This window comes from Vigna unguiculata, chromosome 3 (genome assembly GCF_004118075.2).
Source record: "Vigna unguiculata cultivar IT97K-499-35 chromosome 3, ASM411807v1, whole genome shotgun sequence".
In the NCBI taxonomy this organism is placed as follows: Eukaryota; Viridiplantae; Streptophyta; class Magnoliopsida; order Fabales; family Fabaceae; genus Vigna; species Vigna unguiculata.
This window is the reverse complement of record NC_040281.1, coordinates 39,309,106-39,324,698: the sequence shown is the minus strand read 5'-3', so window position 1 is coordinate 39,324,698 and position 15,593 is coordinate 39,309,106. Positions and strand designations below refer to the sequence as shown.

Sequence of the window (15,593 nt, the reverse complement as noted above, 5' to 3'; positions counted from 1 at the left end):
GGTTTGCAGCTATAGTTCTATTTGTTACGTCTTCAATTAGTTGAATTATTTTTTAATTCGCTAATTTCACTTAAGTTAGGTGAAATCAATAGATTTAATGAAAAATCAACATATTGAATATGCTAACAGATTGACTATAAGTTATGGTTTTTCATAGAGTGGTAAGACTTGACATGTTTTTGTGCGAAATCATACTAAACTTGTGGAAAACTCTATTTGAATCACACAAAAGTGCAGTCATTTGTGAAGGATCTTTGATCTTCGTGGATAATTTTTTCTTGGTTTTTAGAACTTGGAGAGAGAGGTTTGGTTACCTAGGAAGGACTTCATTTAGGTTTGATAGTTCTCAGGTTTCTGGGTGTTGCCTGGTGGTTTTCCCGGTCTTCAAGTGTGATCTTGTTGTGCTTGTTGAGACTCTTGTGGGATTCAAGAGTCTTGGTTTGTATTTTTGCTTATTTTGAAAGTGTAATTTTGTGGATTGTGTAAATCTTTTGAAATAGGTTGCCTCGACAAACTAGATGTAGCTCATATTTGAATAAATCAGTATAAAATTTTGTTCTCAACTTGGAGAAGACAAACTTGAATCGTTTTAAATAGTAGATAGACTAAATTGACTAAAAGATTTAAATAGAGGACTAAATTGAAAACAACCGTTGCCAATGCCATTGCCACGTGATACGACTATAACTTGACACATAACAGTTTTTATATTTAAAATAAATTAACAAAAATAAAAAAATAAAAAATTTCACGAATTGACACATGACATGTAAAGAGATAAGGTGTTAACATAAACTTAACAAAAAGGACAAAATTAAATTCTTTTAAATAACTGAAAAACTAAATTGAACCAAAAAATAACAAGAAACTAAAATGAACAAAATAAAAAAATAGTAAGTAATTATACCTAAAATATAATAATATACTTTTATTGTTTTAAAATATTAGTATATATTAGTATTTAAAAAATATTTTTCTTAGAGTTAAAACTCAAATAATGATTAAATTTTAAAATATGAAGAAATATGAAAATATTTATGATGACTTTTTACTTACTTGTTGAGTAGTTACTGTTATTTAATAATTTTGTTACTAAATTACCATATCATTTGAAGGAAAAACTAGTTTAAAATTTTAATTTCACTTTTTTAATGTGGGTATTCTTAACCATTTAAATTTAAAGAATTTATCAATCAAATTTTAATTATGTCAATTTTTGACAAAAAAAAATACAATTTTACTTATTCTGAATAATTTTTTTCCAGTAATGATTTATCAAAATAAAATAAAAAAAAATTTCATACACATAATATAATTATTTACATTAAAAAGAAAATATCCAAAAATTTTATTTTTAATGTAATTATTGATGGATTTAAATAATTTTAAAAATAAAAAATAGCATATCTATCAAATATACGTGACTTTTTTTTATAATTATGGTTATATTAAAATATATATTTATTTATTTTGTAATAATAATAATAATAATAATAAAATATATAAATTTTGATGATATTATTTTGATTCGAGTGGTCGAAATTCGTTATTATGCATCAATAACTTAAAATATAACATTTATAAAAAAATCGACCAATAAATCAGAAATCAGAGTTTATCCACCTGCCCCTGGGTAATTGAAGAAATTGTTGTAGTAATTATTGAATTGCTTAACATTTCATGAGCAGCAACATTCCGGTTAGACTTGAGGTTTTATTGATTATTTTCTAGAATTGAAAAACAAAAATTTTGTTTATTACGGTGCGAGCCATTGCTTGAAAGCTTATGGACTAGGGTCAAACAAGAGATATGTGAATGAACTCATTTAAAATTGCGCGGTAACCCGAGATTCAAGAGAAGAAGAACACATGGAACCACCCAAACAAAGCCGATGGAATAAAACAAAAATCTATGTAAATACGAAAAACACAACCTACGTGTCTGTTTTCCTAAAAAACCATGCAACAGAGAGATAGTAGGGCTTACGGTGGATGATTTTCTAATGGCCATCATCTTTTCCTCTCTCTCATCCATCTCAATGCGTTGCATCGAACTGGCAATTCTTCGCAGAATTTGCGCAGTTCGACGAATCCAGGTTTACCATTCAATGCTGGAGCATAGCACAATCCAGGTTCTTGTTTCCTTTTCGTATTCTCAAAACCTAGGTTTGGTTTTCCAGAACCTCTTTCGATTCCGTTCACTTTTCCTCCGTTTTCCTGCCAAGAAGGGAGGACAAGGTGTTTCAATTTTCTTGCCATTCTGAGAATACACGCACATATTGTATATATATTTATATATATAGATAGATATTAAGATGGGTACAGAACAAACCGAAGTGGGCGATGGTTCTTCTTCTCCATCACCTAAGAAAGATAAAAAGAAACAAAAGATTAATCAAGACAATGATTCAGATCCATCAAGAAAGTCTTCCGATTCAGATTCAAATCCTCCGGCTCCGACAGATTCTCCGGCTCCGACAGATTCTCCGGATTCGGATTCTACGGCTTCGAAAGATTCTCCGAATTCGAAAGATTCTCTGGATTCGGATTCGAAAGATTCTCCGGCTTCGAAAGATTCTCCGGATTCGAAAAATTTTCCGACTTCGACAGATTCTTCGGATTCGAAATATTTTCCGACTTCGACAGATTCTTCGGATTCGGATTCTCCGGCTTCAAAAGATTCTCCGACTTCGAAAGATTCTCCGGATTCGAAAGATTCTCCGGGTTCAGATTCTGCGGATTCGGATTCTCCAGAGAGTCGTTCGTCTAAGTCACCACCGTCACCGTCACCGTCACCGTCACCGCCACCTTCAACGTCACCGTCAGCGTCACCGCCACCGTCAACGTCATCGTCACCGTCACCGTCACCGCCACCGTCAACGTCACCGCCACCGTCACCGTCACCGTCACCGCCACCTCCGTCCAAAACTTCATCACAACCAAAACCGTCATCTGAAGATTCAAATCCATCATCACAACCACAGTCATCTAAAGATTCAAGTTCACCTCCGCCACTTCCATCGTTACCGTCGCCTCCACAGCCCTCGTCATCGCTATCGCCATCGCCATCGCCATCGCCATCGCCATCGCCATCTTCACCACCACCACGTTTCCAGCAACCACCTTCGCGCCAATATTCACCGCCACCACCTCCGCGTCCGCGTTCCCCGCCACCCCCTTTGCCCCAACCATCCCCGGCACCTTCCCCGCTACCACCTGGGTCACCGCCATCAAATCGACAGGCAGAGCAAAATGAGAATTCTTCCTCGACACCACCATCAACACAGTTCCATGCTCCACCTCCCCTTTCCTGGCAAAATTGGCGTGATGCATCCATCACTGATTCAAAAGCGGGAACTTCTAGGAAATCAAATTCAACAAGATCAACCCCCCCGACCAATGAGGACGTTAATTCCCAAACAAACTCAACGGTTTCTTCTGTCGCCCCCTCTTCCGGGGATCATTCAGAAAAATATGTTGCCTATACAGTAGCGGGACTTTTAGCTCTTGCCTTGGTTGCTGTAGCTATAGCTATTGCTTTCGCGTTTAGGAGGAGGAAATCAAGAGATGATTCTGATGGTGCACCCTACATGACACCCCTTGATATTCGAGTCAAAACAGGTTGCGTTTTACTAAAAGTTTTCATACCAATCAACAACATTCCTCTTTACTTATTCTCTGCCTTGCTACATTTGATGCTGATTGTGTTGGCCATCAGGTGCTAATGGGCATTACTATGTACAGCAGCCTTCCTTTGCAAACAACTATGCAAATGGGAATGCCAAACTCAAGCGTTTTGGATCTTCTTTAGACTCGGCTCAGCCCGCAAATGGTCCCATGATTTTCACCTATGACATGGTTATGGAAATAACAAACGCATTTTCTAGTAAAAATGTTATAGGAGAAGGAGGCTTTGGATTTGTTTACAAGGGTTATCTGCCAGATGGAAAAGTAGTTGCAGTAAAGCAGCTTAAGGCTGGCAGTGGGCAGGGAGAAAGGGAATTCAAGGCTGAAGTCGATATCATTAGCCGAGTACATCATCGATATTTGGTGTCATTAGTTGGTTATTGCGTCTCCGAACAGCAAAGAATTCTTATCTATCAATATGTCCCTAATGGAACACTCCATCATCACTTGCATGGTAACGTGAGTTTCCCTTGATTTTTCATTCACAATTATAATGGACTTCATGTTTCATCTGTCTTTCATTTGATTCTCATTATGTCTATTATTAAGGAAGTGGAATGCCAGTGTTGGATTGGGTCAAAAGGCTAAAGATTGCAATAGGCGCTGCTAAGGGCCTCGCATATCTTCACGAGGACTGTAAGTATATCTGCACTTATTTTCATCTTACAACTACTTATATATACACAAGTTTATGTAAATAAGACCTATATATTCTTCCAGCCAAATGGTAGTTATTGGTGTCAAGATCATTTCATGCTTCAAGAAGTCTGTGTTACTTCTGTGTAACTCTATCTATTTATGCTTTTACTATTTTAAGGAGAATATAAATATTGACTATGCTTTGCTGTTGTTAACATAATCTCCAAGTACTAGTGTAGGGAAAACTAGAAGCAGAGCTAAATTTTAGGTGGGAGGTTTACAGCTATACAAATTCTAACAGATACAAAGTAGACTTTTAGAAGAGGAAGCATATTTAACCTTTTTGTGTGCATAACTAAGGAACTAATATCATATTTTGTCAATATCAGTTTTTCATTTCTATGAATAACTAAAGTATTTTATATATCTCTAGGCAGCCAAAAGATAATTCACCGAGATATTAAGTCAGAAAACATACTCTTGAATGATGCTTTTGAGGCAAAGGTATGCATACATTTTGTTGGCATGAGCTAGTAAGACATTAACCTGTTATTCGTGACACATTAATTCTCTCTGAGTGCAAAGTTGGGACGCTAATTCACCCTTGTTCTGATATAGGTTGCAGACTTTGGACTTGCTAGGCTAGCTGATGCTGCCAATAGCCACGTATCAACTAGGGTTATGGGGACCTTTGGGTGTGTTTCTTATGCCTTAACATAAACAAATGATACTAATGTATGTGTATGTATGTATATAATCATGGAGGATTGAGATGAGACTTGCCGTTAAATGAAATGCATTTTTACTTTGACGAGGCAAAATTTGCTTGGAAAATAACATTTCACCAAAGTTTTGGTTTTTGGTCTTGTGGAACAAATCTTCCTTAGTTGATTATAACTTCATCATTCATTGGTGTTAATATAGGAATAAGGTAGATTTCTAATTAAATGAAACTGATTTGGAAAGTTTTGAAAACATTTTGTTAACCATGGAATCTAGTGAAAGGGATTAGTCCCAACCAAGATTTGAATATCCATGGAATAGATGCTTCAGAGTCCAAATCTACTTTGTTTTTTGCATCCGAAGAGTGATACTTTTAAGAAAAACAACATGGTTTTGAAATTTTAAGGTTTTGTTCTACCAGGAAATGCCTTATCTGGAATCCACCAAATTCAATGATAACACCAGCTCATTTCCGGCTTCAATTTTCAGGTACATGGCTCCAGAATATGCAACAAGTGGAAAATTAACGGACAGATCAGATGTTTACTCATTTGGGGTTGTCCTCCTTGAGCTTGTTACAGGAAAGAAACCCATTGATCAAACTCGGCCGATTGGAGATGAGAATTTGGTTGAGTGGGTAAGAATATACCTTCGACTTATTTTCGAAATGTAATATTAATCTCTAGTTTTTCTTATACAGTGAGTGTAAAACCTGAAACTGAGTTGAAGAGAGGTTGTATTCACAAAAGGGAAACTAATGTCAATTATACTGGCTGCCATGGATGTAGATTATTAGAATGCATTTTATTCTTTTTATTATTGAAAACCGTATTTTTATTAATTTCTTGGAAAAGCCTAGAGATTTTCCACAAAAGTAATTGTTTTAAAACACATATAAGCCAATGCTTTCCTTTTGATGAGCACTAGAGACCGTAGTAGAAAAGAGCAGTCATATGTTTAGGAATGAAATTACTAATTATAAAGTCCACTCTATAATAAACCAAACTATGTTTTCTGTCACAAGTTACTGATGACTCTGGTTATTCTAATTCTTACGAGATTATCCTGTGTCTACAGGCTCGTCCACTTCTCCTTCGTGCAATGGAGACACGAAATTTCAGTGAAATAGTAGATCCAAGACTCGAAAAACACTTTGTGGAGAGTGAAATGTCCAGAATGGTTGAGGCAGCTGCAGCTTGTGTTCGCCACTCAGCTCCTAAACGGCCTCGTATGTTTCAGGTGATAACAGTACCAAACAACTATGTTGAGCTTCCCTCTACTGTTTGTGCTTGTTTTCATTTAACATGTCCATCTTTCTAATAGTTCAATCTCACCTTGTTTAAGCCATGTACTATTAGATTCCACACCTGAGGGATAGTTAGTTATATATCTGGCAATCTGCTACGACAGTTGTATTTGCATGAAACATTGATGTGAAGTGTATAATGTAGCAGCTAATGTTAAGTTTTTATTCTTTTAACATTTGATGCATCGACCATATTTTCTAATGTTTATCATGGTTGCTGTAGGTGGTAAGAGCCTTGGATACTGGAGACGAAAAATGTGATCTTTCTAATGGAGTGAAATATGGTCAGAGCACAGTTTATGATTCTGGCCAATATGATAGAGATATATTGGTATACAGAAGAATGGCAAATGGCACATTTTTTGATTCTGATTTTAATACGTATAGTAGAGAATGTAGTCTTTCAAAACAGACCTCGGGAGGATCCGAACAAAATTTGATGCGGCTTAGTTCTAGTGGCGAGTCAGAAACTAGAGCTATCAACTGGAATATGAGCAGTACTGAATTTAAACGGTGATTGAGGACAGTACACATAGCAGTGCAGTGCTGAATAGTGAGCACAGACATGGTGGAGTTAGAGGCTGCAGCTTTTAACTCAATTCATTACCAAATTCTTCTAAGGGAACATCACATTGCATGATCATCATACCACAAGCTGTGAACGTTTCAGGTTTTACATGAATTTGAACTTTGGCCTGTTTCCAATCCTGTATATATAGAAGCTTCACTAAACCCTTTTCTCTCTAATTTTTGTTCTATTTTGTTTCCCCTTTTTTAATACGGGGGATGTTGGCGGCTTGTAAAAAGATAAGGATGTTGGCAGCTTGTAAAAAAGATAAGTTTGTTAAAGTCATCTTTTTAATAATAATTATCAGTAGATGTTTCTTATTCATGTTGACTTCTTACTGCACATATATGCTACTATGGTGTTGAAAAACAACTGGTTCAAAATTTACTTGAAAATATTTCTGCAACCATATCGGGCCACCACAATGGAGAAAATATGATAAGTTACTAACAGAATATAGCTTTGCTAGAAAAAATGGAAATACCATTTACGCTTGCAGTGCAACTTCTATGAAGTTGTGGTACACCGTTTATTTACAGCCAACATCTAAGTCCTCAGCTAACAAATGAACTTTCAACTTTGCTCTGAATTAATGGCTTTGCTGATAATTGTCATTCAAGAGTGCTTTATTTCTCACAGTTGAATAAAATTTCTGGGTCTACAAACTTTGAAAGGGTGCTGTTCTTGAACTCATTCATATCCCCACCATTTTTCTGAGCTTGTTACCTACTTTGTCTATCTTCACTTGTCTTCTGTATTAAGTACTCTTTCAGTTTAGTTGGTTGAATATCCTTCTTGGTTGCCTGTGGAACAAAATTTAATCTCATTGCATATAAAGGGAACCTATGAACTGATGTAGTGAAGGGGAACTAGAGAGACTGCGATTAAGGTGTTGGGATGAAAGGATGAATGTTTTCAGATAATAATAGTTCTAATCAACCTAATTTTTCAAAATGATGCAGGTTACATTTATGTGGCTCCATATATTAAGTAAATTACTGCACTTTTCTATGAATTCTTATATTGTTACCTTAACAGTCAGAATGTTAAGGACTTTATCATCAAATGTCGTCATATTGGCACTAGCCACCTGTAGTCCAATTGAGTGTATAGCTTCCATCAACTTTGAGAATCTACCTTGCTTCTGCTCACAGTATAACTTAATTAAGAAATCTTTCTTGCCAATGTGGTGCACTTCTGCTTGTACCTGTTAACAGCTTAACGAATTATATCAAAGTCACTACTAAGACAAATAGAAATTTAGTTTTATCTGGGATTTGGAGAAAACAATTACTAAGTTATGAAAAGTCTTTGTACTTCCATCTGCATATTTTTAGTGCAATCAGAAGAACTTTGATTCAGAGTGTTACTCCTGGTTCCTTCTTGTTCTTTGTTAGCCGTCTTCCTCAATTGTGGCGTGTTCTCACTGTCCTGAACTTCCAAAGCCCTGGCCTCATCTTTAAGTTCTTTCACTTGTGCTTGTAATTCCTTTATATAGTCAACTGCGTCTGCGAGAATTGCAGCTCTATCCATCTGCCAAAATTTGATGGATCAGATACCAGGCAAAATTGAAGAGGACAATCCTTATAAATACGCCTTTTAAGTTATGCAGTTTATCTACCTTCGTTATCTTTGGGACTAGAGACCGCAGTGTAAAAAGTCCTTTTTTAATCTTGTTCCTCCTATTCCTCTCAGTTACAAGATTTTTAGCTTGGTACCCTTCCTTCTGAGGCTCCTTGACCAGTTTTGATTTACCTTCTTCCCCATCGCTGCAATGAGAACTCAAACCTCTCTGCTGCTTCCCTGAAGTTTTATTGTACTTGGGCATTTTAGTTTTGGGGATGGGAGACATTTTATCTGATTGTTTAAGATATTCATCTGGAATCAAACCAACAAATTTTGAATCAAATGATGGTTCTTCAGTTGAAGGATTAGACCCGCTTGGGGGTCCTTCAATGCTGGGATGGGAGGTGCACTGTTTTGTTGGCGGCTGATGGACAATAGGAGTTAAAGTTGTCGACATGTGTGGTAGCCACCAATGTGAGTACTGTTCCCTTAGTGGCAGATGTTCAATGATGTTCAGACTGGTGTAGCTCTGTGCAGATATGGCTTCTTGCTTCAAAGAGACACAGCCATGTGCTGTTATGAACTCTATGATATTCATATCCATTGGAATCTGACAAAGATGGATACTTTGTTAACACAAGAGTTTTCAATCAGAGGTGTTGTCAAAAAGTATCAAAATTTATATACCAGCTTCTCAGAGAAGAGCTCAATAAGACCTCCAACAACAGGGACCAAAACTTGGGTTCCAATTGAATCCTGTCAAAAACAGTGAGATTTATAGTTTAAGATCTTTTACTGCATAAAACTTTTATCAGGTAAAAAATAATGAATACCTTCGTAAGCCATCTTGATTGTTGTGATATGGCAACCTCTCCATGCACACTGCTTTAGATAATTATCATCAGTGTTTCATTATCTTGGCCAAATTTTATAAACACAGAACAGAAATTACACTACATTCATACTTTTAAACACAGGTGTACATATTTTGTATAATTAAAACAGACACACAAACACAGAGAGATGATCACAAGTGATAACAGTCAGAATGAGTGAGAGAGAGAGAGAGACCCAGAATAGAGAGACAATGCAAAAGGAAGCTGAGCAAGAGCCTCACAAGCCTTTGTTCTAACATGATGCTGAAGATAATCATCCCTGCAAATGGGAGCTAAGCGATATTCTTCACCCTTTTCCTCTTTGGCCTCCACACCAATGTTCATACTGCAACTCCCTCTACAACAGCAACCAATCCACTCAATAAACCTGCACAGGGATCAAAATGCATTAAACACCTGATTCCCACATGGATGAAAAATTGTGCAAAGTATAATGAGAGAAAAAAAAAATGGCTTCTTTAAAAGTACCTAGTTGGGTCATCTCCATATTTCCAAAGAACTACATAATCCCAAACATTGGTCTCCACAAGGGGTCTAAGCCAATGTACTACACCCAAACCACTCATTTTTCACCAAAGAATGCAACTTTGCTTGAGAGTTGAAACTTTGCATATGTTTTCCTTACATGGAGCATTTGATGCCACCTTTATAACAGTGTCCGATATTGAAGCACATGGTAGCCGACAAGTTCTTATCAGCTGCGGAGTGGTGTATCATTGTTATCAGTAGCATATCTCTGACAGTGGGAATCTTGTACCTGCCAGTGAACGATACCAGAAGCTGTTTTTGACTAACTAACCCTGGCTACCACCACTACAAAATAACCATTTTCAGCAACTTGCGTTGAAAGCAACCCATAACTGAACAATCATTAGATACCTTTTATTAATATTTTCATTTTCACTTTCCTATTTTTTCTCTGGTTGGATATATTTAGTATGGGTCACATTTTATTAGGACTGCATTATTCAGTACAAAAGTAAAATATAATTGTTGCTATAATCTAAGGTACTATTGTATAAGATGCCTACTACCAGTACAAGCATTCGTATTTCATAAATTTTGAATATTTCACTGGTTTGGGTACCCCTATTCACTTTGAAAGACTCGATAAGAATTTGAAAAAATGATACATATATAGATGTGAAAATTATTATTAGTTACTCAATTAAATGGTGGAAGACTACTGTATTAAGAATTAGAAGTACCTATTGAATTACTTGTTCACAACTGAATGTAGGTTTTTTTTATCATTATTTACAATAATGGTAAAAAGCTTAGAAGTCCATAAATAAATTCATGTTAATATCAAATAAAATACCCACTCAATTTTCATATATTTATTATTATTATTATTTTCATTTCAAATTATTACTAGCTTAATTGTAGGGATGTCTTTTACTCATAATTTTGTTTCAATCATTGACAATTTAGTTAGAATTCATCCTCAAGGAGTTCGTAAGTTAAGAGAAGTAATTCTTTTCTTTGCACACTAAATAATGACTCTATCCTTTAATAAATCTTTCTTTGATTTTAACAATTAACAAGTCGAAATTTATCCTTAAAAAATTAAGCTTAGAAAGTGAAACTTTATTCTTTTATGTTTTTTTTTTTTTTTTAATGAAGAGACATTATTGCTTTCAATAAAAACAAAAGTAAGGAAATATGCTACCAATGATCTAAGAAATGTGCATACTTTTTATGTTTTGAGATTCATATTTTTATTTTTATTTTGAAGATTATCTAGGTACATGCATAGTATAAATACTGTCTGTGACAATAATAAGTGGATTTACTTGCAATACAATGAAAGTAATTAATTTGACCTATCTATTTATAAAAATAAAGGTGTTGACTTGTTTAAAGGAACATTAATCACGGTTAGAAAGCGATATTATAAATATATTAAGTAAAAATCACAATAATAACTTATATAATTAGATAAATAAATAAATTAAATATTATTAAAAAATATTAAATTAAAAATATCACAACATGAAATTATAAAATTAAAAAAATAAATAAATAATTATAATGAAAAAAATTATGAAGAGTCGTTGTTGATGATTTATGGGTGAAATTCACAAGTGCAGTAAGGAGAGTTCACTTAAATTCACAACAAGATAATTAAGAGCAATTCAAATCATAATTACAAATATTGGGTGTAAAAGCAAATTTATCCCAATTTTTTCTAGGAATTAAGGCATCACACAACTACCATACCATAAAGATTTTTTCAACTTAAGCAAAAAAGTGATTGTTTACAATATTTATTAAATAAAACAATTTATAACTAGATGAATTTTTCTTTTAGTTTACACACATTATGACTGGTCTTATATTTATAGACACCATTATTCACGTGATTTTTATTATTGTAAAAAATACCAATGATTTTTATCACAAAACTTAATAAAAATATTTCTTTTATAATTTTGTATAAATTTTAGTATTTTTTAAAATTATCATGATATTTAATTTTTTAATTATATTTTTTATTGTCGAAAAATTAAATTTTGGATACATATAGAGACTATGTGTTTTCATTACGATATAAACGGGTTCAAATATGATAACATTGTTTAATTTGAGAACAAATAGAAGGTAAAATTATCAATTATAATTGGAATTATCTATTTATTGTTCATATACAATAATTTAAATTTGTCATTCATTGTATAGAGAAGATACTAATTCAAACTGTTTTTGTTATAATTACTATATTAGTCTCATTTTATATACTCAACTTCTTTTTCTTAAAATAAAACCGCACATGAATAATATTTTAACGTGTATATAAAAATTAAACAATGATAATGTATATTTCTTCGTCGTGTGGTGGATATATTATTTTAATGAAACAATTAGCTAATTTTTTTTTAAGAATTTATATTTTTTTAATGAAATACTATGTTTGGATAGACAAATTAAGAAACATTTAAAATGCAAGTATTTTTTAAAGTATTTTAATTAGTTAAATTAGTAGAAATTCAAATATCAACTTTTAATAGGTGGAATTTGAAATTTTTTTCACTCACGATCTCACACTCTAGATTCTTTTGACCTTAAACCGTATAAAGTATTTAAATATTTTAAGTTGACTAATATTTTTTAAAATTTAATTTAAAAATTTTATACATTAATTATATTTTAAGTCCCTAATAAATTGATAAATTTGAGAACTTTCAATCTTAATAAATTTTTGTGGTCTCTCCTAAAAATTTTAAAACTTTTCAATTCAGTCTCAACATTTAAGTGTACTTTTAACTTTGTGATGTGACTGTGGTAATAATTTTGTATTGTCATTTCCCATATATGTCTCCATATAATATTTGTTGAAAAAGATGATGATGAGATCCTTTTCAAATATTTACTATATTTAATGAAAATAGTATTCAAATTTAATTAAAATTAAAAAATTAAAAAAATAAAAAAATAAATAAAAAGCTATAAAACTATATAACATGTATCAGAAAAATTATAAAAACAAAATTAAAAAACATAAAATTACAAAAAATTAACAAATTACAAAATTATAAAATATATAATTTTATAATTACAAAATTATAAATATAAAAATATAATTTTAATTTTATAATTTTATAGTTTTATAATTTTATAATTTTATAGTTTTATAATTTATAATTATAAAACTTTAAAATTATAAAAAAATAAAAATTATATTTGTGTATTTATTGATTTCATAATTATGAAATAATATATTTTTATATTTTTATAATTTGTTAATTATTGTAATTTATATTTGTATATTTGTATATTTTTACTTTTATAATTTTTTTTCATAATTTTATAGTTACATGTTTTCTATTTTTGTAGCTTTGTATTTTATTTTATTTTTTAATTTTTAATTTTTAATTTTAATTAAATTTAAAAACATTTTTTTGTTAAATGCAATAGATATTTGGAAAAGATCTCGTCATCAAGTCTCTTCTAACGAAATATGATGTGTCGGACTAACAGTATAAGTGTCACATTACAAGGTTAACACTCACACTAACCGTAGGTTCTCAATTGAAAATGAAAAGAAAAATGAAAAGTTTTAAAATTGTAAAGACTTAATGGAACACAAAAATTTACTAAAATTTGAATTCAAAGTTTTTAAATTTACCAGGAACTCAAACATAATCAAGCCTAAAATAAATATGGTTAAAATGAAATTTCATCTCAAAAGAAAATCAATTGTTTTCTCCAAACATGAAATTGAAATGTAAGGTATTTTAATTTCTTAATCCAAACAAGTTATTTAAATAATGGAGGGAATTTAATTGCGAGCAATTCAAATACAATGCATTTCAATTTCTCATCATTGTTGAAATGCTTCATCCAAATACAATGTCAATGGTTTTGAATTAAAATCTTCACCGTGTGTTTGGATGAAGCATTTCAACAATGCTGAGAAATTGAAATGTATTGTATTTGAATTACTTGCAATTAAATTCCCTTCATTTTCTAAATAACTTGTTTGGATAAAGAAATTAAAATACCTTACATTTAAATTTCTTGTTTGGATTCTTGTGAGATAAACTTTCATTTTAAAAATATTTATTTTAAGCTTAATTATGTTTTGAGTAATGATAAATTTGGAAACGGGTTCGACGACCTATATGGGTTGGGCCGACCCGACAACTCAGCCTGACCAGGAAACCTAGACAGGCTAGGTTGGGTCGGCTCGACGATCTAGACAAGCATGATCAGCCTAACGGCCCATACGGGCCGATCATGCCCGTCAAGTTTGTTGACCTAGCCCAACCCAACCCGTCTAGGTCGTTGGCCTGGCTGGGACCCACTAGATCGTCAGGCCCGTTAACCCATCTGGGTTGTCGGGCCTGTTTGTGTTATCGGGCCTGTTTGTGTCATCGGGCACACCCAACAAGTTTGTGTCATTGGGTCAACCCGACCTGGCAAGGTCGTTGTGCCGGTCGGTATCCCCTAGGTTGTCAGATCGGTCGAGCCCATCCAGGTTGTCGGGTCGGTCAGGTTCGACTAGGTCATCGAGTCAGTTAGGCTTGTCGGGTCAACAGGTTGGTGGGGGTTGTTGGGTCTGCTCGACACGTCTGGGTCGTTAGGCCTGCCTGACACCTCTAGGTCGTTTGGCCCGCCAAACCCATGTGGGTCACTAGGCTCGCCCGTCCTGCTTGGACCATTAGACCTGTTGACTTATTTAAGTTATCAAGCCCGCCCGACCCATATGTGTCATCAGGTCACCCCAGTCCATCTGGGTCATTGGGCCCACTCGACCTTTCTGGGTCGTCGGGCCTACTCAACCTTTCTGGGTCGTCGGGCCTACTCAACCTTTCTGGGTCGTCGGGCCTACTCAACCCTTTGTGTCGTCAGGTCGGTCTGATCCGTCTGGAGTTTCTGGCTAGCCCAGCCTGTCATGGTTGTCGAGTTTGCTGGGTTCGTTTAGGGTTGAGGTCAAAGTGTGAGGTTGAGTGAGGAGAATTTCAAATTCCACCCTTTTTTAGGGTATTTGAATTCCTTCTAATTTAGCTAATTGAAATACTTCAAAAAAAATGCATGCATTTTAAATTCTTTTTAATTTTTTTATCCAAACAAAGCATTTCATTACAAAGAATTTCAAATTCTCCAAATAAATGAATCACCCTCTTGAATTGGCTCATCCAAACACACCATCAAGCTTTTCTAATTTTCTGCATCGAAGCCATTTAGATCTATATCTAAGGTCTCCACTCTTGTTCTGATATGCTCAATAGTTTCACATCGTTTATGATTCAAGGCCAATGACAACTTAAATACACATTCATCCATCAACATTTCAAGAGTTTAAAGTTTAATGATATTATACCAACATACTTAGAGTTGGAACATCTAATATTTTAAAAATTGAATAAAAATAATAATTTGATTTAAATTCATATTTTCATATTATTAACGACATTGTGATTTTTATGACTGAATATATCACTACAAGAAAATGTCTAATTAATGACCAATTTCAGTGACAAAAAATAATTAGTTACTAAAGTGACAAATTTAGATACCATTTTATAAACTAAAAATTATTGGTCACCAAAATAGTTTCTAAATTGGTCTTTAAATTGGCCACGATAGTGAATTAGTCTCTAAATTTGCCATTAACATTAGCTATCTAGGTTTTAGCTACCAAAAAAACCGGTCACTAAATTTGTATCTAAATTGGCCACTAATGGGACAAATTTAGTGACTAA

General features: G+C 33.4%; 2 protein-coding genes across 2 annotated transcripts; one reads left to right on the top strand and one right to left on the bottom strand.

The window, feature by feature from the left end:
- The first annotated feature begins 2,208 nt into the window (after positions 1-2,208).
- On the top strand, positions 2,209-7,246 carry LOC114178585 (proline-rich receptor-like protein kinase PERK13). Its single transcript, XM_028064584.1, is given in 9 exon segments — positions 2,209-3,620; positions 3,718-4,140; positions 4,236-4,285; positions 4,287-4,326; positions 4,759-4,829; positions 4,944-5,020; positions 5,538-5,685; positions 6,126-6,287; positions 6,578-7,246. Coding segments are annotated over 9 exon segments (2,571 nt in total). The 5' UTR covers positions 2,209-2,314; the 3' UTR covers positions 6,872-7,246.
- An 81-nt stretch (positions 7,247-7,327) lies between these two features.
- On the bottom strand, positions 7,328-10,071 carry LOC114178584 (transcription factor bHLH90). The gene is made up of 8 exons (XM_028064583.1): positions 9,853-10,071; positions 9,560-9,751; positions 9,322-9,370; positions 9,176-9,244; positions 8,544-9,098; positions 8,240-8,455; positions 7,953-8,129; positions 7,328-7,725 (listed from the first exon to the last, which is right to left on the bottom strand). The coding sequence occupies exons 1-8, from the start codon at positions 9,948-9,950 to the stop codon at positions 7,645-7,647; spliced, it is 1,437 nt and encodes a 478-aa protein (XP_027920384.1). The 5' UTR covers positions 9,951-10,071; the 3' UTR covers positions 7,328-7,644.
- Positions 10,072-15,593: the final 5,522 nt, after the last annotated feature.

Bases quoted from the DNA above. Each gene is read 5' to 3' on its own strand.
- LOC114178584 (XM_028064583.1), bottom strand. From the start codon at position 9,950: ATGAGTGGTTTGGGTGTAGTACATTGGCTTAGACCCCTTGTGGAGACC. The intron at 8,130-8,239 runs GTACAAAGACTT...AGCTGTTAACAG, and splicing joins CTAAAAATATGCAGATGGAA to GTACAAGCAGAAGTGCACCA. The intron at 7,726-7,952 runs GTAACAATATAA...TTTGTTCCACAG, and splicing joins TTAACATTCTGACTGTTAAG to GCAACCAAGAAGGATATTCA.